The sequence below is a fragment of the Eupeodes corollae genome, chromosome 1 (assembly GCF_945859685.1).
Source record: "Eupeodes corollae chromosome 1, idEupCoro1.1, whole genome shotgun sequence".
Taxonomy (NCBI): domain Eukaryota; kingdom Metazoa; phylum Arthropoda; class Insecta; order Diptera; family Syrphidae; genus Eupeodes; species Eupeodes corollae.
Genome location: NC_079147.1, coordinates 27,519,776 through 27,547,272, shown reverse-complemented (window position 1 = coordinate 27,547,272; position 27,497 = coordinate 27,519,776). Strand labels below are relative to the sequence as shown.

Genomic DNA, 27,497 nt, shown 5'->3' with positions numbered 1-27,497 from the left:
ATATTATATTGAAAAGTAAAAGTATGTATCATAAATCAAATAGAAACTATATTGCTATCGTTTTTTAGAATTTGTGTGGAAATATGTCTTCAAACGTATATAAACTCACATTTTCTAATTCATTCGTCGTTCGTTGGTCGCGCTCATGTGAATACTACTTTAAAGTTTGTTTGTTATTTTCCTAAAGTCAGCCTCAGCAAATACAGCGCCATAAAAATTAACGAACGAGCTCTTTTCGTTCAGTTGTAATTTCATTAAAATTCAATTTACAAAATGAAAAGCATGAAAACAACTTAAATATAAATAGTTCAGTCCATATAGGAAACTGACGTTTTTTCTTGACAATATTAAAAAGTGTAGGCAAACCATAGGATGGAGCTCCTGAAAATATGCAACTAGTTTGCATGTGTACTGTATTCCACATCTTCCACATGAACGTTTACCACCAACAAATTTCACTTTATTTTGAAATTGAAGAATGAAAAATAGTGGATTGAAAATTAACCAAACACATTTGTTGCTAGAATTGAAAAGTTTAAATAATAAACTAAAAAAAATATTAACAAACATTTTCCAATAAACAATCTTACATTCCACAGGGTTCTTTTTTTCCAATATAGTTCATACCCAAACCTAATTAATTTCCATTTTCGTAGCACTTCCTTAATTCCAATTACTTTCCAAGTTCCAATTAGAATCCACAACGGATGACATTTAAAAATGTCAAAATCACAACAACAACAAACACAAGTGTCCATCATCTGTCATTTCACCCACAACTTGTTCTCTCAAAACAAAAAGAAACTAGGAAAAGAAGAAACGACGGTTTTAGCTACACGGAAAGGAAAATTGTCAATCGCGTGTGTTTTGATTTTCCAAATCTAACATCAAAGCAAACTCTTTTCCCATTCTTCAAAGAAAAAACAATCAAAGATATTTCCCAACACTCAACCCACCATATTTTTGGGAGCAAAAGTGATTTCATTTGTGAAGAAATATGTCTTCAGATGCGCCAAACTGGCGCCAATCAATCATAACACGGATAATTGATCGCAATAAACGCGAATCATCCTACCACAAGGAACTCATCCAACAAAGTAAGTTTCACTTTCCATCTGCCAATTAGAATCGGCATTGTGAGATTCCAGAAACCAGAACCATGCAGATGATGTGAAAACAGCGAAAGCAGCAAAGACCCAAGACGATGTCTCATTAATTGAGTTTAATTATGTTAATGAGACAAAATTGGGTGTTGCAATCATCGAAGACGAAATCGACACACATTTCTATTTATCTCTTTCCACAGATAATCGCTTCTATGACACCGTTGTCCAATTGGAGGCAGAGAACCTTCGGATCAATGTCGAGAACGAGAAGCTGCGAACTGCCGTGGCAACAGGTGGCAAGGACTCTGGAGGTTCCTTCGCTGTTCTCGAGCGTCTGCTGGCCGAGCAGAAGCATCTCACCGAGTTGCACAAGCGGAAGGGCGACAATTCCCAGATGATTGTCGACCTGAGCATGAAAGTCGAGGAGCAGCGCAAGCTTCTCGCCGAAAAAGATCTTAAGTAAGTTGTTTCAAGCTTTGAGAGCCGAGTTCATTCTGGTTTTTGTTTCTTTTTCTATGTTACCCTGTCAACAGCTGCGCCGAGCACATGAAGATGAATCAAATCTTACGCGCCGAGTCGGCTATGTTGAAATCAAGTCTCGAAGAACTCAAGAAGCTAGACACAACCCTCCGAGATGAACACACTGCCCTCCAACTGGCATTTAGTGCGCTCGAGGAGAAAATGCGGGGGATTCAGGTGAGATTTTCAATAACAATCAATTCCTGATATCGCAACATTGTAAAGCTGGTTTGGTTCTCCCCAAATTAATTACCTACCTGCCTTATTATAAGAGCTGTTTCCTCTCGCGGCGCGCGGCTCTTCCAAGTTCCTGTCATTCAATTGGAACTCATTATCAATTTCGATGCAAAGTCGCACGCGTTATCACGTATCGCTGGCTGGCTGCTCTATTGGCGGTCATAAATGGAAAATGATAAATAGAATCCGCTATTCGCAGAAAGAGTCAAGCCATATTGTTGTTTTTGTTTGTATATTTCAAATGAAAAGCGTTATTAGGCCTCTCGAGGGCGGATGACACGTTTATGGATGCCTGCACTTGATTTATGTTTTTTGTTATTTTTATTACAAATCGTCGCTCGTTTTCAATCAAGTCACATACTTAGAAGGGTTAGGGGAAGGAAAGGGACGGGGTAGCCAAGAGATGAGCAAATAATGCGTTCTATTTTTATATATTTTCAATATAATTTTGTGTTCATTTGAATTCCATGAAATTTCGAATCAAACGCTGAATGTTTTTGTTTTTATGCTGGATTATGTGAATTAATCATTGACTGTGGTCGCGGTTCAGTTGCGTTATCTGGTTGATGTTCAATTACTAGATACAAACAATTTGTTGATGGTGTCATCTTTAGCTATAGGTGTAGATGCATGTATGTACATTGGAACATGCCATGCGGTCTGGTTCTCACAGTTTCAACTGTAAACAAAATATAGTTTTATCTTTTAAGTGTTTCGTTTTTATTATGATTTAAGATTTTGATCGATATTTAGACAAAAATGTGAGTTTTTGTTTGTCTAGATGGAAAGCCTTTGTAGTTTAGAGTTTGTTTTCAGAAAGAATAGGCTTGTAAATTGCATACTATAAGTCACTTTAGTTATTACCGTAGAAAGTACATATAATATTTGACAAATAGGGAGGTATTCCTAAGTCTTCAAATCTTTAATATTGGTAATAGTTTTGGAGCCGTTTTATTTGTTCATTCAATCTTCATAACGCCTTTTCTTTGTTTCATTATTCTCCACTATTACAACTCAAGGAATATTAAATAATGTTAATTTTTGCTGCATGCCTGAATTTGTGTCGACATTGCTGAACGAATTCTTAGGATGATGTAAGCTAATAAATAAAATTAGGTGGCCTAGTAACTTACAGGACTCAACCATTCCTTTGTGCAAGTAATGTTTAAAGAGATGGACGGGACCTACAGTTTAAAGCCGAATCCAAACGGCTTATTTGAAAAGGCACTTTTCATGACAAGAATTACAGTTTGAGAATTTGTCAATTCCTTGCAAGAGGCAGTACCCGCGAAAAAAAACTTTAGTTGGCACATTCTGGGATTGATGTAAATTAGATCTCTTAATTTCGACTGGGAAATATCTGTAATCGGAGTTTTGGATATGACCCGGGTACCCACGTTTTATAACGGGTACTCATGTTTTTATAAGTCAAACTTATTTGCCTAAATTAAATTTTAATTCCACAAGCAGTGTTAAAAAATATATGCTTATCAAAATTGTTCCCAGAATTGGATGGATACATACAACGTATGTGTCTGTGATGTCAAGAAGCATTCAGTTGGATCCCGAATTTGTCAAAAGAATAACAAGCATTTCTTTTGAAAATGTTAAATTTTAGTGAAGCAAACAAATTACTTGATAAATAAGATGGAAATTTGTATTTACATAAGTGAAATATCGAGTTTTTAAAAAAGTATACACATTTTTACAAACTTAAAGAATTATTCACAATTTAGCTGTTTAAATGTTTAACGTTGTTATGACAAAAACTGATAAACTGATATACTGATAAATACAGGTTCAAGTTGTTGCGTCTTACCAAACAACATTTTTGCTGAGACCGGTAGAGCTTTATATTAAACTTGATTGGATTAGTTTTGAATTCATTTTCAAAAATGTCAACAAGTTAACATTCTTGGGCAATTTAGTTAATGTTTCCATCTCCAGGAAAGCAATGTTCTGGGCAAACGGACGTGTTGACGGTAAAATAGGGCCTCACCCAACGAACTTCTAAATCTAGCTCGGTCCCTAGCTAGATGTCTCCAGTTTCGCGTTCCAAGTTGGGTGAGGTCACTTTCCACTTGTGCGCGCCACCTGATCCGCGGTCTTCCTCTACTGCGCTGTCCTGTGGGTGCGGATTCGAAGACTTTCCGGGCCGGAGCATTGGTTTCCTCGCGCTCTACGTGACCCAGCCATCTTAGTCGTTGGACTTTTACTCTTCTTGCTAAATCTACGTCGCTGTACAGCCCGTACAGTTCGTCGTTCCATCTTCTCCTCCACTCCCCTTCGATGCATACGGGACTGTAGATCACACGAAGAACTTTTCTCTCGAAGCGACCCAAGGTGCTTACATCCGCTTTTGTCATGGTCTATGCTTCTGCACCGTATAGCAGGACGGGGATGATAAGGGTCTTATATAGCAACACTTTGGTCCTCGAGAGAGGACTTTAATACTCAATTGCTTTCTTAGTCCAAAGAAACAGCGGTTAGCAAGAGTTATTCTGCGTTTGATCTCAGCGCTGGTGTTGTTTTCTGCGTTTACAGCGGAGCCTAGGTAGACGAAGTCCTTGACTACCTCAAAGTTACGTCTGTCGATTGTGACGTTTTGACCAAGACGTCGGTGTTGTGTGTCCTTTCTAGACGACAGCATGTACTTTGTTTTGCCCTCATTAACCGTTAAACCCATTTTTGCCGCCTCTGCCTCAATACTCACAAAAGCCCCATTGACATCACGCTGAGTTCTTCCGATTATGTCAATGTCATCAGCATATGCCAGTAATTGGACAGACTTTTGAAAGATAGTGCCTCTAGTGTTGACGTGTGAGCTCTGCACTATTCTTTCAAGCACGATGTTAAAAAAATCGCATGACAGCGCATCACCTTGTCTTTTTTGACATCAAAAGGTTCTATTAAGTTGTTTCCAACCTTTATGGAGCAGCGTGAATTCTCCATGGTCATCCTGCACAAACGGACGAGTTTGGCAGGGATGCCAAAACTAGACATGGCTCTATACAGCTCGTCCCTGTAGATGCTGTCATATGCGGCCTTGAAATCAATGAAAAGATGGTGGGTGTCGATTTGGTGCTCTTGAGTTTTTTCCAGGATCTGCCGTAATGTGAATATTTGATCAACTGTGGACTTTCCTGGTCTAAAACCACACTGATAAGGACCTATCAGGTTGTTGACGATGGGCTTTAGACGTTCACATATTATGACAGAGAAGATTTTATAGGCGATGTTAAGTAGACTTATTCCTCTATAGTTGATGCAGTTTAGAGGGTCTCCTTTTTTCAGGATCGGGCAAACAATACTGAGGTTGCATTCATAGGGCATGTTTTCTTCCGACCATATCTTACAGATAAGTTGGTGCATGCTCCTAACCAACCTATCTCCAGCTGCTTTAAAGAGCTCGGCATTCAAGCCATCTGCTCCAGCGGCTTTATTAGACTTCAACTTAGATATGGCAATCTTTACTTCGTCTAAGTCGGGAGGACGGGATTGTTGGGTTTCGTCGTCTATATTGAATGGATCATCCTGCCTGACAGCGGAATTCAGTTCTTCGTCGCCGTTATACAGTCTACAGAAGTGGTCCTTCCATATCCTCAGCATTGACTGCGGTTCCACTATGATGTTTCCACTTTCGTCTTTGAAGCCTTCGGTTCTAGGTTTATGTACCTGTGAATTTCGTTTCACCTGTTCATAAAACTTTCGAACCTCATTCCTGCTCTTATACCTGTCAACATCTTCGACCGCACGCTTCTCATGCCCTCTCTTTTTCCTTCTGAAAAGTCGGCGTTCCTCTCGCCTCTTCTGCTTATAGAGCTCACGAGCAGCTCTCGTCCTTTTATGCAGCGCCGCTTTGCGTGCCTGTTGTTTGGCTGCATTTGCCTGCCGACATTCCTCATCAAACCAGGGGTTCCTTGTTGGTGGCTGTTTGAAACCCAGCACATCAGAGGCGGCTTCACTGATTGCATCTTGGCAATGTTGCCACTGGTTTTCGATACATTGTGTTGGCGGCAGAGAACTTTGAGAGAGGTTACTTGTCACTCGGTCGGAAAAGGATTTGGCGATCTCTGGCGATTGTAGCCGTTCAACGTTGTATCTTCTCCCAGCACCTCTCTGTTTTGCCTTGGGTCTAGAAATCCGAAGTGCTACCCTGGCTACAACGAGGTAGTGGTCCGAGTCGATATTAGCTCCTCGGAAAGTTCGTACATCCATAATGCTGGAAGCGTGTCTATCGTCGATCGCAATATGGTCAATCTGGTTGACGGTAGATTGATCTGGAGAAGTCCAAGTTCCGTTGTGGATGTTGAGGTGTGGAAAACGCGTACTGGCTACCATGAAAAGCAATGTTCTGGGCAAACGGACGTGTTGACGGTGTACATACATTTTTTGCAATATCTGTAATTAATTTCATTATAGAAATTACTGTTGGAAATTATTCATTGTGTTTCCTTTTTCGCCTAAAAATGTTAATAATCTTTTATTTATAAAAAAATATTCTAAATTAGTTTTTACTTACATTTAACAAACCAGACATCAAATACAAAATCCGCTACATTTCGTATGCGGATCTGAATTGTATAGAATAAATGCGGTCACGTTAATAGAAGAATAGAGCTTAATATTACCGACGTTACCGACATGCTACACTTATTCACTTCAAATGCTTAGCAGAATAGTGATTAGTGAAAATTCAAGAAAAATTCTCCCCGATGAATAGCAGAATAAGGCAAGGCCAAGCTTTTCATTTATCTTGTAGAACACAACAAGTTAAGATTGGATATACATACTCTAAGGAAATTCAGTGTACATCAAGTGTCCCACAACGTAGCCACCTAGGTCCGCTCCTTTTCTCGGTCTTTAATTATTGTAAATGCTTATTAAAGACTTAGGAGTTATTCTTGATTCCCAACTTTCTTTTAAAGGTCATTTCGATTATTTGGTTCCTAAGGCCAACTCGCTAGTAGGTTTCATAAAACGAAATTAAAAAGACATTAAAGACCCTTTCGTGTTATTATCCCTGTATATATCTCTTGTCAGATCAATTTTGGAATATGTTGATGTTATTTGGAGTCCTAGATTCAAAGACGATTTACAAAATATATATTTAAGAAAATTGGTTGGAACTTTAGTCCTAGTTATAAGGCTAGATGCCAATTACTTGGAATAAAGTCGTAATCAAGAAGAAAAATTCATAGTGTAATGCTTATTAGAGACTTACTAAGCTACCATATTAAATGTCCATCTCTTCTTACCTTGGCACTAATCTATGTTCCCGCTAGGTCTATGAGAGCTAGATTCTTCTTATTCCAAAGAATTCACATGAGAAATTATGGTAGTAATGAAACTTTATTAAGATCTATTATATATTTCAATGAAGTGTCTTCAAATATTGATTTTTTTAATCTTAATCGATATAAATTTAAAACTGAAGTATTATATTTATTCACTTTTTAATTTGCTCTTGGAGTGCTTATATCTGTAAGCTGTAATATTGCTTGTAGATTAAATAAATAAATAAAATAAACTTTCAGTGGAATGAAAAAACATTTTCAACTGTCACTTTGGCATTAGCAGACTTGTCTTGATAGTTAGGCAGATTTTTCTCGACTATTTTTCCAGTCCGATAAAGATGCCTTGGAAGCCAATTTTTTGGCAGCTGGCTTTCAAATCGCTTAAGGAATTCAATACATGCACATGCAGCTTCGACCTCACGTTTAATTTGACCGTAGTAAGGAAATAACGCAATGTTACGTAATGTTACTCTAAACGAGAGCTATAGTTCAAATTTGCTGAGCATTTATAAAAAAGTCAACAAACAAAATACATTTTCTTCTGGAGGGATTACATTGGTTATTATAAGCTGTGTAGGCTACTTCCGCGATAAACTACATTTTTTCGATTTCAATTTTTTTTTTATTTTGAAAAAAAAAATAAAAAATAACAGCTGCTAATGACAAAAGTGCCATTTAAGAAATGTCATATTGGAAGTGTCAATCAAAGCAACCTCTCAACCCGACGTGTTTGTGTTTCAGCCATTTTGTCGTCTGAACCTGCCCAATGACTCGTGTTATCGGATGTCCGACAGGCAGAGCGTTTTCAATACAATGTTTAACAAAATTCAATTATTTTTCCGTTTCGTTCTCAAATTACAAATTCTTTGTCTTCGATCAAAGAAGCAGGAAATTTGTTCAAGGATAAGTTATTAACTGTATTTCATTCCATCCGAACCTGCAGCTCAAACTATCTCTCATACCTATCTTAAACCTGACACCATTATCGATGGGCATTCAAAGATGTTTATTTATTTAGCCATAAATGATGGGTTTTAGAACAGAAAGAGTAACATATACTAAACAAAGAATTGTGATCGCAACGTAGACTGGCTTAAAAACCATGACCAATGCCTCGATATGTACCCATTTTTTTCAATTATTTCCGGTTTTAAATAACATGAGTCCATCGTGTGGGACAGCTTTGAACTAGTTTTAGTTCTTCCAAGCCAAATAAATATTTTTTTTTTATAAGGATGTAAGCTGCAACATTCTAAACACGGAAATAAGTCACAATTTTTCTAGTTTTTTTTTGAAAACCATACCAAATGCCTCCACTGTCTCCAAACTACGCTTCACACACATTTTTGCGCTTATTCGTAACTCTTACTCTCCAATAACCATATCTAAAAGAAGAGCAAGTTTTTTGGTATTATGCCTCTCCTCCATGTGTTCAATGAACAATGTTAAATTGGAGTGTGGTTTATCGTAAGGGTCGTCATATAATAAACTACCCTAAATTGCGTCAGAAGAAAATACACCGACAAGAAAAAAAGATACAATTTGTCTGGTAAACTTTCTTATATTCTGGCTTTTTATATCTTTATTTTTGTAACGTTTTTCGCATTTATAGAAATGACAACAAGAAAAGAATACTCCTTTTTTTGGAAAAAAGCTACGTTTTTAAATAGTTTCTAACGTTTCTACATTAAAAGCACCCAACACCCTCTAAACTATTGGATTTTAGCACTTGAATAGGGCATATTTAGAATCTTGGAATGCTTTCATACGCAGGAAGTCGTCCAAATTAAATAATTAGACCATGCCTTTGCTAGACAACAGTTTATTTAAAAAAATCTAATAACTTAAATTGTCACCATAGCGCGTGTCGGATTAAACAAGCGCGGGGTCCGTAGCAAATTCTTTCAAAGAGCACTTGATCTGTAGGCCCGAAAGAATAAAGTGCTAACACAAACAATTCAATACTCAATACTGAATACGTTTGTTTGCTATCTATAATATATAGGCGCTGTTAAGCTCTGACAAGTACAAAAAGACTAAGATCAGATTTTCTGGCAATTACGAATTATTTTTATAGGAAACTTACAATCGACAAGAAATGAACAGCTAAACCTTTCAATGTAGAGTGGCGACAGAGTTTTTGCTGTGATATGCAATAATCAAATACACTACCGATACGTTTTTTTGTAAAAGTTATCGTCCGGCATTAGGGTTAAGTGAAAGGCTATTTTTCCACACCGAAGTATGAAACAATATATGTCGGCTTGTAAAAGAATACGATCATGGGTGAACTTTATTATTTAAAAATCTTTATTTCGTCAGCAAATTTGAGAAATTCACTTGAGCGTAGACATGACGATACATTGTTAATAAACAGGATGAACAGAAAAGGGCTAAGATGGCTTTCCTGGGGAACACCTTATTCTAAAGCGTTTGAACATATGTTTGAGAATGTGAGGAGATTTGTAACGGTTGATATTTTTTTCACAAAACTTCTTACTAAAAAATGCTACACTTTCACAAACAAACTTGTTCAAACACTTTAGGAATACAAGAAGCTTTGCAAAGGGCCTGTAGTTGCTTATATCCGCCTTGTTGTTTTTCTTGAACATTGGTGCGTTAGTAGTTACTTCTTTCATATACTGGGAATGTTTGGCTGTTTTTAGAGAATGTTTGAATAAGAACGTAGGGGGTTCAACTACAGCATTACTACTCTTTTTAATACTATCGGGGGTATACTATTGGGACCGACTAAACAGCCATCGTTCAACGCTGATAAAAGATCAAGGACTGTACTCTGTAGCACAGGTATGAGACTATAGCTAGTTTGCAAAAGAATGAATGAAAATAAACTTCATCAACTTTGTCAGGGCTATTAACAATTGACTCACGGAAATTTGTTGCGAAAGCGTTACAGATATCAACAATTTTATCTTGTAAGTGAAGTTAACTGAAAAGCCATCTGATTTTTTCTTTAAGTTTACAAGTTTCCAACATTTTTTAGGATTCTCTTTCAAAGAGGTGCTCATATAGGTCCTATACAATGGGGCTCGAATCAACAAAATTGATAATTTCGTGATAAAACTTCTCCGAGGTCAGATTGTGAGAGCTGTAACTTCGACTTACAATTTGATTTAAAAAATTATTTAAATCGTTTTATTAGCTTCTGAAAAAAACTTTTAACCGTTCTTAATGTTATGTTTGATTAAAATCTCGAGTCTAAAATAATTTACAAAGGCAATACTTGCCATATAATTCCTATATAGCATAGGTAAAAATTTAAGAGCGGACTTTTATAGAGTAAATAATAAATATTATGAGATTTTTAATCAATTATTAATATGATTGAAAAAATAGAAACAGAGCGTATTCAAAATGTGAAGCTACATTTTTTAAATTTTTTTTAAATCAAGGAACTAAACAATACTTTGTCTGATATTCATGGTCAAGCAACGACTCTACTATTAGTTGCATGAAAAGTCATTCAATTCGATCCTGCTCAAATACAGAGGGGTCATTCCGTAAAACGATAATCGTTAGACGATAGTGTTTCGACGATAGTATCACTTCACGTAAGACGATAAACGTCAAAACGATAGCGTTTGCACGATAGCTAAGTAGGTGGTATCGTCGGATATTAATTTCCATTGATAACTAAGCAAAACTGAAGTAAAAAAGTTTCGGTGTAGTTCAGTTTTGTTACAAAATGAAAATAAAAACTCAAAAAATACAATGAATTGGGTTACGAAGAAAATTAAGAGATAAAAGGGACCTTCTATCTATTCTAAGTTCTAACCCATATGTTAGCATTCTTTTATATACAAAACATTAGTAATCTCTCTTAATTGTTGTTAAATAAATCAAACAATTGTAGTCTTGGAATTGCAAAAGAGGACTTTATAATGATATTATAAACAATAAATTTGCCAGGCGGTTGTCGTTCTATATGCATAATGTACATTCAATACTAACATTTGCTGTAACTATTAAAACTTTGGGGCGAAGGAACATTGGTATATTCGAGAGGAAACGTGTTTAGTATCGCTCTTGCACAAAGCACTAATCCAAATTTGTTTTGGAAACAAAAAATATATTTGTAGCCAAGTTATGTTCCCTGTGGATAAAATGGAGTCTTCACTTCCTTCCCTTCGACAAAATTGGGTTTATTACTGCAGATGATTTACAAAAATATCAGATACATATGAGGCGTTCAGAATATTAGTGGAATATGTCCACATATGTTAAATTCGAGATATTTAAAGTTTAATGAAAAGACGTTAAAGATATTCAGGGAAAATAAAAGAAATATAATGTTTATTTATTTCGAAAATTGTAACAATAATTCATGTTAAAATAATGACAAATGATTTCAAAGTGTACTATTAACTAAAATATAAGCAAATGAAAATGAAAATATGGACTTAATCCATTTTTAAACTGAAATTTTTTTTATTTTTGAAGGAATTTGTGTTAAGAATATGTCATCTCATCATTTGATTCGCGGTCTTCTTCTGTTCTGTTGATTTTTAATGAACAAGGTACTCCTTGAAGTGGTAAATTTCTGTAGAATTTATAATACACAGGTGGGATGAAGGGAAAAAGATCCATCATATCCTTTTTTTTTGCTTCTGTAACAATTCTCCTTGAAGGATAAAGTTTATCTTGATTAATATTTAAGAGATTTTGTAAAGGTTTGCCAGTCCTCTTCTTTGATAGGTTAACTTTATAAAATTCTCCATCAGGATCCAATGTCTCTTTAAATTGAAATAGCAGAGGCTCTGCCCGTTGAAACCGAAGCCATCTTATGTTAAGCCAACTAAAACTACGACCACAAACTGTTCTTTTCCTGTTTGTGATTGCCTTTTCCAAATTATTCGTACTTAAAAACTCTTCACGCTGCATTTCAATTACAGTGAAACGTGGGTCTTTTTTTTTTGCATTTTTTATAATTTCAATCCATTGCTGTAGATTTGGTTATACCTTCGGCTAGCAGTTTCTATAACTCTGAATTCACCGTCGTTTGGGAGATATGAATGACCAGACACCAAGAATTTAAAATCAATGATATTGATGCTGACGTTATTATCTAGAACAACTCTTAACAAAGAGAGGCTAGTTTTTATGTTCCTGTTTTGACCAGTACAGGAATCTGAGTATGCAATAATATGGGAATGAGATGCAGCGTTTTGTTTTAAATGTTTGACTAAACAAGTTGCAATGTCCTGAGATCCCCGTCCTCCTGTAGTTTCATCTCATACGTACATATATCCTATGTTGTTATTCACATTATGTATACCAAAATTATATAAATATAAGTTTCTTTTATAAAAGGCTACAGATACTGTTAGCTTAGGAAAAGGAAGAGCCTTCTGTAGGTCGAAAGTGATTATATATGCTTCCTCTACTCTTTTTGAGGTCGTTTTTTAGGGAATCCCTAGCTGTATCTGCCAAACGCTGATGATCATCTTTCTGCAGACATAAACTTTTCTTAATATCCTCATCGCTTGCAGCTTTTATTTTTAGATCAAGTTCATCGCAAAGCTTACAAGTATCTTGATGTGGAGGTTTAAAGTGTAAGTTAAACTTTGTGTTGAAAATTTGGTAATAGTATTTAAGTTTTTTGGGTTCAGTTTTTTCCTTTATACAATTCTCTTTATATAAATCGTACATTTTTTTCACCGTCAGTTCACTATTAAGGCATTTTCTGTTAGGGTTTTTTTTCCCTAGAATAGTGGCTCTGGTACGCCGGAAAGCTCTGTATATGAGCTATAACATCAGAGTCGTCTAATTTTCTAGAGGACGTTCTACCACGTCGTTCTTGACTGCACTCCGATGCATTTTTTTTAGAAATACATCTAAAAAGTCTTCCATTGCTGATATTGAATGTAGCTAGGAAATACTTTTTGCATACTGCTTTGGTAATGTTTTCACTTTTTAGGAAATATTTGAAAAAAAAATTGGTTTCTGCATGAAGCACCCCTGTGACGATTTTGGCGTATAGGACTTGATTTAACTAGTCCATAGAGATATGTATTTTGTAAACTTAAGTCTCCAAGACTCCAAAATTCTTCAAATAATTTTTGTCTAGCCTCCTCTGATAATGAATTAAAACACTTGTTTCTGCAGCCACAGTCTGAATTTATAAATTTCTTTTTTGGAACTGTTACACCCTTTGCTGTAATGTACTTCTGCCCCGTGTTTCTTTTCACTCTTCTTTCATTTACTTTCCAGGATTTTACATTCCTTGAACGTTTCTTACCTTTCAGTTTTTCGTTTTGTTCGGAATGTAGACTTTCTTGTGTACTCGTAAGGATTTCTGCATGGGATTGTGTATCAGAGTTGACTGCAGTTTCATTTTGTAAAATTGGTGACTCACCAGGAGTATTTGAATTTGAATTATAATCTAAAATGTAAATAAAACATTTTTATACAACAATATTCACATATTTTATTAAAAGAATATTTATTACCAGTTGATATTCCCCCAGTTTCAATACATAACGGTTCGAAGTTGTCAATAATAGGACCTACGATACGACAAATTTTTTTATAAAAAAGATAACAGATCATCATTATTGCTTTAAACAACATTAAATTTTGCTAAGGCTATGTTTCGCTCAAAAGATATAATTTACTTACTTGAAAAATCATCATTTTCTTCTTCACAGCTTGGAAGGTATTCAGAATCCAAATCAGAAACACTAAAATCACTTATACTTTATTATATGTATTAAAAAAAAAAAACTTTATTTTTAAAAAAGGGTTATGCACTTGCAGTTGATTACACATTCAATTTTCCTCATTCAATGGTGATGGCAAAAAAAAAATGGAGGAACAATTTGAAACATGTTTCACTTTTATACGGATAGTTCCACTTGTTCCATTTTTAAACTGAAATTTTGATAAAAAGAGTTACCTATCAAAAAATCTATGCCGTTATCTCGACTGATAACACCACATTTTTGACGCTGATCTTTTTTTTATAAGGTACACATTATTATAATGTGTTTAAAGGTAAAATCTCGATTTTTCTTAAAAAGTGGATTTAGACCATTATTATTCTGAAGGCCTCATATGTACATATTAGACAAACATTTTTATATTATAAATAGTTGTATCTTCGGCGGCAACAAATGAAAACACGAAAAGTGACAATCACAATAAACATACCAAAATAGGTGGCGTGATTATTAACAATACATTTTTTTGCAAATTTTAAAAATTTCTAATAGAGAAAAACCAATTTTAATAATATTTTCAAGCTATTGAACAAGCATCATCTTTCGTTGAGTTTATTTTGACATTTCAGTCATAGTATAATATACTCAACGAACTTATACTGAAAACGATTGAACGAGACGATAGTGATAAAGTTACGTGAAGCAAATTATTGACGATATCGTTAATGATAATATTTTTGACGATTATCGTTTCGGAAATTACGGAATGACTCCCCAGAGGCCAGGGGCCTGATTATGATATGAGGTTCGCGGTGGATCTTTTTCAATTCGACCTTTCAAATTTGACTCGCGTTGTATTTACTTATTAACGCATTCGCCCGGCGAAGCGAAAATAGTTCTTCCTATATATTGTGAAATTTGCGGTGATTTATTCAGTTAACAATATTATATTTAAAAAATGGAATCAGTTATGGTGTATATTTGTCCGAAAGGAATTAATTTGTTGCAAAACCCTTATTTTTCTCCATTAACTCCACGAGAGCCAAAAATTGATGCCGATTTATTTGCTTGTTTTAAACGTTCCTTGAATTAATTTTAAAATTTTATGTTTCATTGTGGATTGTGGATAAATTATAAGAAAGTTAAAATAAAGCTAACTACCATTTATATATATTTAATTACAATCAAGAAAGAATCCACGAAATCGAACAGTCAAAAATAATAAACACTTTGCCTGTAAATCCGCCAAAAAAAGCTGTCGGATTTCAACTCACCAACAAACATTATGACATTTCAAACTTCGAATTCGTGAATTGGTAGAATTCTAAACGAAGAAGGCGAAAGCAAAAGCAGTAATACAGCTTTACTTTTGAACAACGTTTGCAAATATTGCACATTTTTTTTCGAAAAACTTTCTTCTTTTCTAAATACTAAAATTTTGTTCAGCGGTGAAGCCAATTTTTGATTGAACGAGTACGGTAATAAAAATTAAGCCGGTTGCTGCCACAATCTGTATGCCTCCGTTTTGGCTTTATCTGCTTGAGCACATTCAGAGTCTAGGGGTTCCTTTGTGGCGGCTGTGAGAAACCTAGCACCTGCAGCTTTTCTGATGGATTGCTGCAAAGCTGCCAGTGGGTCTCTGGGACATCTCGTCCGTTGTAGGGTTTCTCGCAAGCTCTATTGATACTTGGTCGGCAAAGGTATTGGGGGTATCCTCCTGCTGCAGTCTTCCAACGTTGAATCTTCTCCTCGTGGTTGTTGTTTGCCTAAGAGCTTCCATGGATATTCGTACGCGCAGTTTAGCACCAACTAGGTAGTGGATAGAATCTATGTTGGCTTATCTGTACGTACGAACGCCACGTATGCTAGAGGAGTGTCTTCCGTCAATAGCAACATGATCGATTTGGTTGCATCCTTTGTGGATATCTTGGCAAGGGAATCTGGTGCTAACTCAACACCATGTTTTTCTCGGCTAGGAAGTCGATTAGCCTGAGTCCGTTTCTAGATGTGATCAATTGTATCAACATTATAGGAATTACTGTGTTCAGTAAGGTGATAACTTAAGTAAAAAAATGTGTCCAAAGGGGAGTGATATTTATCAATATTAGTAATTCCTGATCTAGATTCTAGAACAAGAGTGATAATAGCGTCAGAAGAAAATACTAAATCGAGAATTCGATTTCTTGAGTCTTTAATATAGCTTCTTTACTGTAAGTCAGTAAGAAAGGCTTTATCGAGAAGAGATAGTTCCAATTATGAAAAAGAAGGAGAGGCTTCAAGGCAGGATTGGTCTTCGGATGGTATCCAGTGAATGTGTAGTAAATTAAAATCACCTAGAAGTAAAATATTAGTGGCAAATAAACATGACGATCGTTTTTGTAAACTTCAAACTCTTGACTGAAAAGTTTTGTGTCGGAAAGGCTTGAAATGTTTTAGTATTTTTATTTTTTAACAAGAAAAGAAAAAAAACTCGAAATCTACATATTATTTATGTTAACTCTTTTCACTTTATGAACTGTGAGAGAAGAATATTTTAAAACAAAAACAGCAACCCAGTTTGCCCTTTTGCGTTTTTTTTCCTATTTTTCAAGAACTATAATCAAAATGATAATGAAACTTTTCTGATGTCTCCTTAATTCAATTTTTAAAAATTTGAATGCATTTTGTTCACTCATAATTTCAATTACTCAATAAACTAGAATTCTAGAAAATAGATTTTTGGTGTATGGTTATTAAGTTATACTAAAAATAATGTAGACTGTTAATCTTACAAATGAATAGATAATTTTAACAATTTAAATGGAGCCATTTCAATTCAAAATAAACCTTTGAAAATGATGAATGAAAAATAAAAATTTCTTAATTTCTTCATCATTGTTCTTTAGTCATTTATGTCGCAGCAATAAAACAATGTTTGATTACAAATCTAGAAATAAAAATATTTTAAAAACAAACCAAAACAAAAGCGGTTTTTTTTTTAAATTTTTGTTTAAACATATTACGATGTTTGTTTTTTTGTTTTAATTTTATGACTTAATTCATATAAACACTCACTGACAATAAATTAGATCAAGTGTCGTCATATTGACAGCAGCACTTAATATTTTATAAAACCGACCAATAGTCACGCACAATCCGCTTTATTAATAAATTTGTCATTAATCGGCATCCGGCTATGAATGATTAAGATGAAGACGATCAAAGGAGGATGATCTTATTTGTTTTTTTATAGTCTTTTGTTTTATGATGTCAAAGAAGAGAAAAATGGAAAAAAACTTGGAAGTGAGCCAAAAAAACGTCGATTAACTAAATTGGGCCTGAAAGAGGTGTTGAAATAATATATGACGTAGGTAGCTGGATAAAATTAATAATTCTTAAGAACATTCTTTAATATATTTATGTACTTACTTATATACTTTTGTGCATATTAAGATATTCTTATTTATTTATTTTTGTTTTGAAGAATTTCAAAATCTCACTGAACAATCAGTTGCATCAAAACCGTGTGAATATTTACCGAGTACTTTTTCATTTCATTTCAATAAAATAAAATAAAATTTTTGTGTTACATTTTCAGGATGAAAATCGAAGCCTTTTAGAACGTCTGATGAAATACAAATCCAAGGACGCTGATAAACTAAACGAAGAAAACGAAAGCTTCCTAAAGTAAGTTTGTTTATCGTTGCTAACAAAAATACAACAACAAATTGTATTTTTTGTATTTGCGAGTATTTTTGATTAAACAAAAAATAATTATTTATTAAAAACTAAAGAACTCGATTAGCATCCCCACGATTGTGCTCTGGAAATGGTTTTGTGTGCTTTATGAACATTTTTTTTTTCTTATTTTTATTTTTCAATTATTCAAACTTTTCTATAAGACTATGCAATTAAGTTTTTGTTTTCTTTCTTTTTGTTAAATTTTTTTGTTATTGAAAAAAACGTAAAGCACCCAAAAAATAAGTAATGATTATAATAATAATTATTTGTGGAAAAGTTAACCCAAGATAAAAGGTTTGTTCTATTTTTTGTGTGTTGTTTTTGTTGTCGTCCTTTTTTGTTTTGTCTATTTGTCTATTTGTTTATTTATTATTTTGTTTTGTTTGTTCAAAGTTAATAAGAGCTTATTAATTGAGCGAAACTAAATAAGGGGCTTATTTTATGAATAGGTATGTTCTTGTGTTTATTATTAAAAGAAAAACTTTAAGAAAGCGTTATTGGTCAACTCAAAGTGATTCATATATTTAACCCTCATATTATTTTAAATCGATTTTTATTTAAAAAAATTGTATTTCAAACCATTTCAAAAAACTAATATTTTAAAGCTCTATAGAGTTTACTTCCACCTAAAAATGTTTCATTTGAGAGTTTAGATTTAACCAGGGACATGACAAATTTGTTACACTCCAAAGAACAGGCTAATACTTCGAAATAAAAAAATTGTTAAAATTAAATGTCGATGATTTAAAATGTATCTCTTGTTATACAATTAAACAATAATAATATTTGTGTGCTATTAATGTTAATTTTCAGCTTTAATTGACGTGAGCTCCTTTTTATTATTTTAATACACTTAATATAAATTCTATGCCAACTAAAATGCTTTTTTCTGACAATTCAATATCAAGGCCAACAAAAAACACACAACTTACTTCTGGAAACTAAAAATAAGAATTCTGACACCCGCTAAATTTGACATAATATATTTGGCAGTTTTTGCACCAAGGGCGGTGACATTGCAACAGTGTACACTGTCACTGGGTCATATGCTAAAAGATGAGAAAGTTTTCACAGTCAGAGCTGATAATCTTGAACTCGCATGTGAGATCGATAGAGCAGACTCGGACTCAGTTTCATATGCAAAAAAACGAGTTTGGACTCAGTGATGTGAGACCATTATAAAAGCTCTTTATATGCACTCACACTAGTTAAAAAAGTAGTTTCTGTGCGGTCAGTCGATTCAAGAAGGAAAATGGTGTCATTAACCAAGGCGTTATGCCATACCCTTCATCGCCCAGTAATATTGCTGACGAATTATTATTCATATGATTAAATAAGAAACTATTTTTCAAAACACGGGAGTCGTGACTTGATCCCGGCCAGCAAACTTAAATGCTTGACAATTTTTCATCCGCGTTGCACGTAGCCTGTACATTTATTGATTAGTATCCTTTGAGGTTAACGCACTCTTCGTAGTGATAGAGTGGTTTCCTTATACGCATATGTGTACAATCCAGAGTACCAATGGCGTAAGGAAACTCATACTTACTGCTGCATAACCTTTGCGCTTCTTCTATTCCTTCAGAAGTGTGTGGGACCATGATCCAATCAGTTGCACGGATTTCAATTTTTATTGTGACTTGCTGCACCAACATAGATATTTTTGATTGATTGACACCAATGTCTTCACCAACACCGCTTTAAAATCCAGGATCTCCTACATAAAGCAGAAAAATTCTCATTTTTTCTTGATAAGTCAAAGTACCACCGCGTGTTTCCAGGGTTGGGACCAAAAACTCATCTGTCAATAATTGCACACTTGTTTCTTCAAATCTATACAATTTTCAAAAACATCTTTTTTTATAAACTGGATTTGTAACAAAATTACTCAGAAACTCGGCCATTTTGATAGTTGTTTACCTACTCAGTTGGTAAAAAACTATGAAAACCCATCCTCAACCATTTGCAAGATCGATTTCCTGCAATCGAGCATTTGCTCATCTTTTTACATATCAAACCCAGACAAGACCTCCCTTTAAAACTATCTCTGACTTCATTGGTAATTGACTGCACACATCACGTCTTTGCTTTTAGGTTAGTATTAGCGGGCTAATAATGATTTAAGAAAATCTCCGTTATCTAGGGCTGAGGCGTGAGGTATTTTAAATAGTATATATGCATTTATGCAACTCCAGTCCTTCTTGTTCTGTACAGAAACACATTTATTAGCTTCATAGTTGTGTGATAAAAAAAAATAAAAAGGTCAGACTTTTTAGTAACTTTCATTAGGCAGGTTCAGACAACATAAGGCACTTCATTTACAGTCAACTGTATTTCTTGAACGTAATTTTTGACCAATGCGGCTAGTAAGTTCTTTAAGTGTCATAAATTTCAAACTTGGAACTTTACTTCACTAACCTCTGCCACGTTCCACGTTCAAAATCAAACAAAAACATTACTGTCTAGAAAACACTCCTCAGGCAAGCAATAAGTCCCTCACGATTTGTATTTTGTATTGTAAAGAAATTTCACTTATTAACTTCCCATAGGAAGTTATTGTAATGGGTCCGATTTGTCAAATTGAAAATTTTGACATTTCTCGACGTTTCAAGGTCCCTAGAGTCGAAATAAAAGATTTTTAGAAAGATGTCTGTGCGTGCGTGTGTACGTACGTTTGTACGTCCGTACGTCCGTACGTTCGCGACGTTTTTTTCGTCGTCCATAGCTCAAGAACCAGAAGAGATATCGACTTCAAATAAATTTTGTTGTACAGATAATAAGGCAGAAAGATGCAGAAAGGGCTCTAAAGATAATTGTGTGGGTGGTTTTTTTACCATAGCAGTTTGAAAAAAAGGTGAAAATTTTGGTTAACCCTAAATATCTTACGAACCAAAAACTCTAGAGACTTGAATTAAATTTTATATAATATATTGGAACATGATACCAAACAGGTATATTTTTTGAAAAAAATCAATATAACGGTTTTTTTTAAAAATCAATAAAACTGAAAAAAAAAATTTGTCACCTCCAAAATTTTACGACTGAAATATGATTTCATCTCTAAAACAATTTTGAGCAACGAAGAATAATGTTTTTGACATCTGATAAAATTTTGAGAAAAATCTAATTGACAGTTTTTTTATAAAAAATAAAAATCTAAAAAAAAACATTACTCAAAGTTCGTAAAAGTTGAATATCGATTCAAATATCTTTTCAAAAACTTGAAATTTAGGCTTCAAGCTTATTTTATCTTATAAGAAATATTGTTTTCAACATTTTGAAAAATGTTGAGAAAAATCGAATTGCCAGTTTTTTTACAAAAAATAAAAACCTAAAAAAAAATGTATAAAAGTTGGTAAAAATTGATTTTCGACTCAAATATCTTTTCAAAACTTTAAGATATTGGCTTAAATTTACTTTTATCTTTCAATCAATCTTGTTCTCAACATTCAGTTAAAGTTTGAAAAAAATCGAATTGACAGTTTTTTTACAAAAAATAAAAACCTAAAAAAAAAATTGATAAAAGTTGGTAAGAATTGATTTTCGACTCAAATATCTTTTCAAAACTTTGAGATATTGGCTTTAATTTACTTTTATCTTTCAAAAAATCTTGTTGTCAACATTCAGTTAAAGTTTGAAAAAAATCGAATTGACAGTTTTTTTTACAAAAAATAAAAACCTAAAAAAAAATTGATAAAAGTTGGTAAAAATTGATTTTCGACTCAAATATCTTTTCAAAACTTTAAGATATTGGCTTTAGTTTACTTTTATCTTTCAAAAATCTTGTTGTCAACATTCAGTTAAAGTTTGAAAAAAATCGAATTGACAGTTTTTTTTACAAAAAATAAAAACCTAAAAAAAAATGTATAAAAGTTGGTAAAAATTGATTTTCGACTCAAATATCTCTTTAAAAATTTTAAATATTGGCTTCAAAGTAATTAATCTCATAAGAAATATTGTTTTCAACATTTGGTAGAATTTTTAAAAAATCGAATTGACAGTTTTTTTTACAAAAAATAAAACTCTAAAAAGAAAACAATACTAAAACTTCGTAAAAATTTACTTTCGACTCAAATAGCTTTTCAAAACTTAAAAATATTGGCTTGAAACTTATTTTATTTCACAAAAAATATTGTTTTCGATACTCAGTAATTTTTTATATAAAAATCCAACAGTCCGTTTTTTCATAAAAAATAAAATCTACAAAATATAGTACGCAAATTTGGTAAAAATTGATACGAGTACATATAGACAAACTTTTAAGCAAGACAAATCGACAGACGGGATGGGAAGTTATCAGTGTGGGTCGCATCCCAGCCTCTTTTTTCTTTTCCAAATTGGCAAGAAACCCTTGGGCAGAAAATAAATAAATCATAAAGTAACAAAGTTCAGCTTTCAGTTGAATGAAAAAAATGATCAACTGTCATTTTGATTGAAGTAGACTTCACTTGATAGTTAGGGAGATATGTTTTGACTACATTTCCAGTCAAATTTTCAATAAATTTGCCTTAAGGGGGTATTCTGGTCTAGAGAATTTTAGGTAATTTTTGAAGTGCTGTAGAAAAAAGCAAGCAACAATTTTACCATCAATTTTTGTATACATTATTTATTCACATTAGAAGCATACAAAAAAAATAAAAAAGTAAAACAAAAATCAAAATCAAAATTCCGTTAATTATCAGCTGATGGAGTGGTGCGTCTCAAAAATTTGGTGCGTGACCATACCCAAGATTTAACTCTCTCTCTAAAAAAGATTAATAATCTACAATAATGTCGCAATGTCTAGAACTACGGAAAAGTTACAAACATTTTTTTTTACAAAATGGCGATAAAAAATAAAAAATGTTACCACTTTTTTGAACATTCTTCCATTTGTTAAAAATAGTAAAAATTAAAATTTGAGGATGGCCGTAGTTCCGGACGTAGACAAGTCTCTACAGAAGACTCTCTTAAAATTTCAAGTAAATCGGTTCTGCAGAACCTGAGAAATCTTGGGTATCAGATTCAAAAAAGACAGTTCTGAGAAAAACGCGTTTAAAGTACCCCATTATGTCTTTTGTTCTATTAGTTGTAGCCCAACCGATTTGGATGGCTGTTCAGAAAAATACTTATTTCTCCGAAAATAATTTGAATTTGGGAAAATCCTCTCGTAGACATATTCTTAAATAGTTAAACTATGAAAATATGAAAAAAAAATCGATTTTTTTTTATTTCTAGACCAGAATAACCCCTTAATTGGAAGGCATTTTTTTGGCAGCTGGGCAATCAGATACTAGAAACTTGCATTACTTTCAAGTCTCTTATGTCGCCTGAACCTGTCCATTAACTGTGCTATTGTGATGGATTAGGACACAAGTATCGCTGCTTTATATAATTTATGCCAAATGCTGATATTTCAAAACACTAGGCGTGCTAATGCTAACTTTATCATTAAAAGGTATCTTTGACAATTTATAACGATTTTTTCCGACCTTCTTAATTTCAAAAGGGGATGTTGATCAACAGAACTATCGGTATTAACATCACTTCCAGGGATCTGTCTCATCTCATCATTATCCTCTTGTTGAATGTTCTCCTTTAGGTCTTCATCTTGATCACTTTCACAAAGCTGTAAAAGTTCAAGGTAGGAAAACAAGTTGTCGTTAAAACTACATTCACTGTCAAATTGGTCTGAAGGTAGCATGAAGGTCAGATGTTCGTAGTTTTGTATTCTTTGATAAATTAGTAGGCTGGGGCTGACGTTTCCCAGTGTTTTCTAATATTTTGCACTGAAAATCAATAAAATATATCGTCAAAGTATTTGGATGATAAGAAAAGGACAAAAAGTCTCATAGACTGCAGTCGATATTCTCATTCGTAATACTTACGTGTAAAACAACCGATAACGCATCTGCCTTTTTTGGTGGTCGCTTAAGCACTAATACAAAAGGTACTAAAAAGCAAGAGGTTATTTCTAAAAATTTGAAAACATGTGACCCCTAACCATGTGAGACTACACGTCACTAGTTAAAAGTTCAGAAATATTACCAGAAACGCATGAATTAACGGATATCTTCAGAGATTTTTCCTACAGTAGAACTAATCGAAGAAAAACCACCTAAGATTCAATACAGTTTCACGATGTTCCTTTTTTTTAACAAGTCTTTTTCTTAATGCCCTGGGTGTCCTTTTAAATTCGCTGAAACCTTAGAATGTTCAACCAAGTGTTTTCTGAGCGAGTTAATCTTCTCTCATAGGTGAACTGCCTATCGTTTTCAACGTGGTTTGAATATTTGTCTTGATCAAAATATATTTGGTTTTTGCTGTGTCTTTTTGTGATTATGTTCTGGCTGAAAGAAGCTATTTGACTATCGCTAGGTATTGAAATCTGGATCTAACCCTAAAAACTTCTACAACAATCCATTTATATGCTTTCAACCGCTCGAGCAACCAAGTCTCGGTCCATAATATGTGAGTATTGGCAAAACTATTATCGTGTTAGGCAGCAGTGGTTATGTTCCTCCATTAAAATAAAGAGATTTACTTGCTTAAGGTGGCGCCGTGTAACTTAGGGCCTCACTCAACAAACTTCTCAATCTAGTTTCGCGCTCCAAGTTGGGTGAGGTCACTTTCCACTTGTGCACGCCACCTGATCCGCTGTCTTCCTTTACTGTGCTGTCCGAGGGAATGATTATGATTGAGGACCAATGTTTGACTATTACTGATTAAAGTAGGAATGATTGCGCCAAATCGATTAATGCACCATGCATTGAAGATTGGACATAACTTTAGCGTAAGCCTGGAATTGCGGTAACTTTTCTAGATGACGCACGTTCTGCGCTTAAGTTGCCACTCAATTAAAACACAATTGATACTCCAACATGCAATATTTCCCGATCCAGTGCAATGGGAAAATTGTTGATGCAATGCAAGCTCATTGTTTGGGATGAGTGCACAATTCCACATAAGAAATCATTTGAAGCACTTAACTTCACACTCAAGGTTCTTCGACGAAGTAACAACATCTTTGGCGGCTTGATGATATTGCTGACAGGCGATTTCAGCAGACATTGCCAGTAATTCCCCGTTTAACACCTGCAGATGAATTGAATGCTTGCCTGAAGGCATCACTTTTGTGGAATAAAGTAAAAACATTATCGCTAACGACTAATATGAGAGTTAAAATTCAAACGATCGAATTGCTGCACAATTTTCGAACTAATTTTTAGCTGCTGAAAATGGAAAAGTGCCAGTTGATGCTACAACTGAATTAATTAGTCTTACCAACGCCTTTTGCCGATTTGTAGACTCTCAAGTTGAAAATGTTTTTCAAAACATTAGTGAGAATTATCAAAATTTTGCTTGGTTAAGTCAACGAGTAATTCTCTAATTTCACAATTCAGTCAAAAATCGCTTATGATTTGGTGACATACAAATCCGTTGATTCCATAACAAATCCCGATGATGTTGTAAATTATCCAAGGAGTTTTTTTTTAAACTGGTTCAGTTATTATGATATTGCGGAATTTGAATCCACCGCGACTTTAAAACGGTACTCGACTTGCGGTGAAAAGCCGGTTTCCTTTTTAAATATCACCATCTTTTAATACCCAAACGAAATGTAACCACAAAGGAAGCCATCTGGTGGCGAAACGGAGTTCGCCGGGTCTTCTAGTTGTTTAAATATAGTCGTGCAAAAAGTTCTGTTACAATCAAAAAACAGCATAAGAACTATATAATATTTTGAACTCATTGTTAGCCATAATATTAGTTTAATAAAAAAAAAGGTTAATTAAAATGGCGTCCTGGGCCTTAATGCCAGCCCTTAAACGTTGTGGCCATCGAGCTATAGTTGCAAGCATTTTTTCTTGTGATATTTTTGACAATGCTTCAGTTAACTCTATTTTAGGATTTTTAAAAATTCCAGTGAGAACTATTTCAAGCACGCTCTCTAATTCTGACCACAAAAAGTAATCTTATTAATAAAATATAAATTTCTCGAGAGCAAATCTTAATATTCTCTAAAAGCTTTGATATTGATCCTAATAAACTTTTGTGTTGTCTTGCCTTTGATTTTCTCATCAGAATCCATTTATCTAAGTTAAAGAGAATATTTTTTAAACCCTTAACTAAACTCTCTAACACAATATCTATGGTACAACTTGGCAACAGCTTCCACAATTGTCCCCAAAAACATTGGGATATGACGCTTTTGAGTGAGACTTTCAATCAATCCATTACACAAACATGGTGATGGTTAAGTTGAACCCTTAAGACAACAATTTTGTTTGATATGTTGATGTTGCATGAATTGTATTGTTTGTCATAAACTTCTTCGATTTTAAAAACCTTTTAATTTAAAAAAAATAAATTATCTTATGTTCCTTACTCACGTACCTAAATAAAAGCTCTTTGACTTTTTCAACAATAACTTTTTAGAGAGGATGTGTTCACAAATTATCTGTATAGCGTCCATAGTCTTTAATGTGTAGATGGTATCTAATTAATATTGAAACAGGCATGAATCTTTCCATTTTAAGTAATGACGTAGTCTTTACCTGTCAAATGTTAAAAATTTACGGCTTCAAAAGTGAAAGCTACTTGAAATTAAATATTTAATTTGAAAACCATTCACTTTGTTTTTTTTCCTCATTAATGTACAGCTTACGAATTTTGATTATAAAAAGGATTCAACGTTTTCCCGCACAATCCATTCAGATATCAAACGACAATTTGATTGGTATAGGAGTGAATGTTTAAAACATGCTGATTCAAATAGATAGCCTTAGCTCTGTAAAAAAACTAAAAGATTTTTAACGTCAGCATTAAGTATCAGCATTTAAGTTAATAACTTGCTCTTTAACTCCGATACAGGTTATTATAGTGGGATTAAAGGTTTAGCTTTTAAACATTATAAGTCGCTGGTGATACTTTAAAAAATAGAATATTTGAAAATCCTTGACGCCTTTTACAATCCTAGGTGTCACTAACAATCTCAATTTCCCCAAGTTTAATAACAATTTCAACATTTTTGATAACCCTACAAAGAAATAACGATTTTCCAGTTCAAAATGTAACATACGAAAAAGTCTTCTAAAACATTTATACCAACAAAAATCACTTCCCAAATCAAATTAAATTATTGAAACACACAAAAAAAGCAAACCCACAATAGATTTTAATAAATAAATTAATACCGTTTGCATAAACATTTTTGTTTTGTCTTTTGATAACCTTCACTCTCATGACCCATAAAAGTGTTATTTTTTTTTAATAAACCGCATTCATAGCATGTTTTTCGTTCACAAACAATTAAAAAAATAAGGTAGCTTTTGAAAATTGGTTGCGAATATAAAAATTAAGGTATTGGGCTTTCGGTACCAAAAAAAGCAACTTACTTTCCATTCATTTTAATTCAGTTAAAATTGCAATTCATACAAAAAAATCTCGATATACATTTGTATCTATATAGTTATTCGATATAACACAGCACCATAAAATGAAATTCGCCACATTGTGATTCTACTAACGGCCTGACCAAAAACGCTAAACTTATTTTGAAACATTCATTTAAAATCTAGAAAAAGACTGCCGTCACTTTTCAGAAAACGGTCCGACAAATTACGCCGCGATTTGGAAGACGCCGTCCGTGAGACACGCAACTCAAACAGTCCAAACGATCTGCCACCTGAATCTGCAAGTATTGCTGGTGGCGATCAAGGAGGAGGTGTTGGCGGTGGCGGTGACTTTTTATACGATGAGATGTTAATGTTGGCCGATGAGGTTAAACTATCGCCTGGTACCGGTCCGGACCGCTTCCATTCATCAGAACCAGAATTGATAATGAAATTCGAAGCTCATGAAACCGAAGCCAGTGCAGTACGCTGGAATCCGGTGGAGAAAATGGTTGCCACTGGTGGTGCCGATCGGAGGGTTAAACTTTGGGATGTTAATAAGCG

At 33.9% G+C, this 27,497-nt stretch overlaps 1 protein-coding gene across 1 annotated transcript in view; it reads left to right on the top strand.

The window, feature by feature from the left end:
- The first annotated feature begins 758 nt into the window (after nucleotides 1-758).
- The window catches only part of LOC129953725 (autophagy-related protein 16), a 323,558-nt gene continuing 296,819 nt past the window's right edge, over nucleotides 759-27,497 (top strand). The window contains exons 1-5 of the mRNA XM_056067120.1: nucleotides 759-1,097; nucleotides 1,307-1,565; nucleotides 1,640-1,802; nucleotides 17,417-17,505; nucleotides 27,120-27,496. Of these exons, the coding sequence (XP_055923095.1) occupies nucleotides 998-1,097; nucleotides 1,307-1,565; nucleotides 1,640-1,802; nucleotides 17,417-17,505; nucleotides 27,120-27,496 (988 nt within the window). The 5' untranslated portion in view covers nucleotides 759-997. The remainder of the gene's footprint in view (nucleotides 1,098-1,306; nucleotides 1,566-1,639; nucleotides 1,803-17,416; nucleotides 17,506-27,119; nucleotide 27,497) is intronic.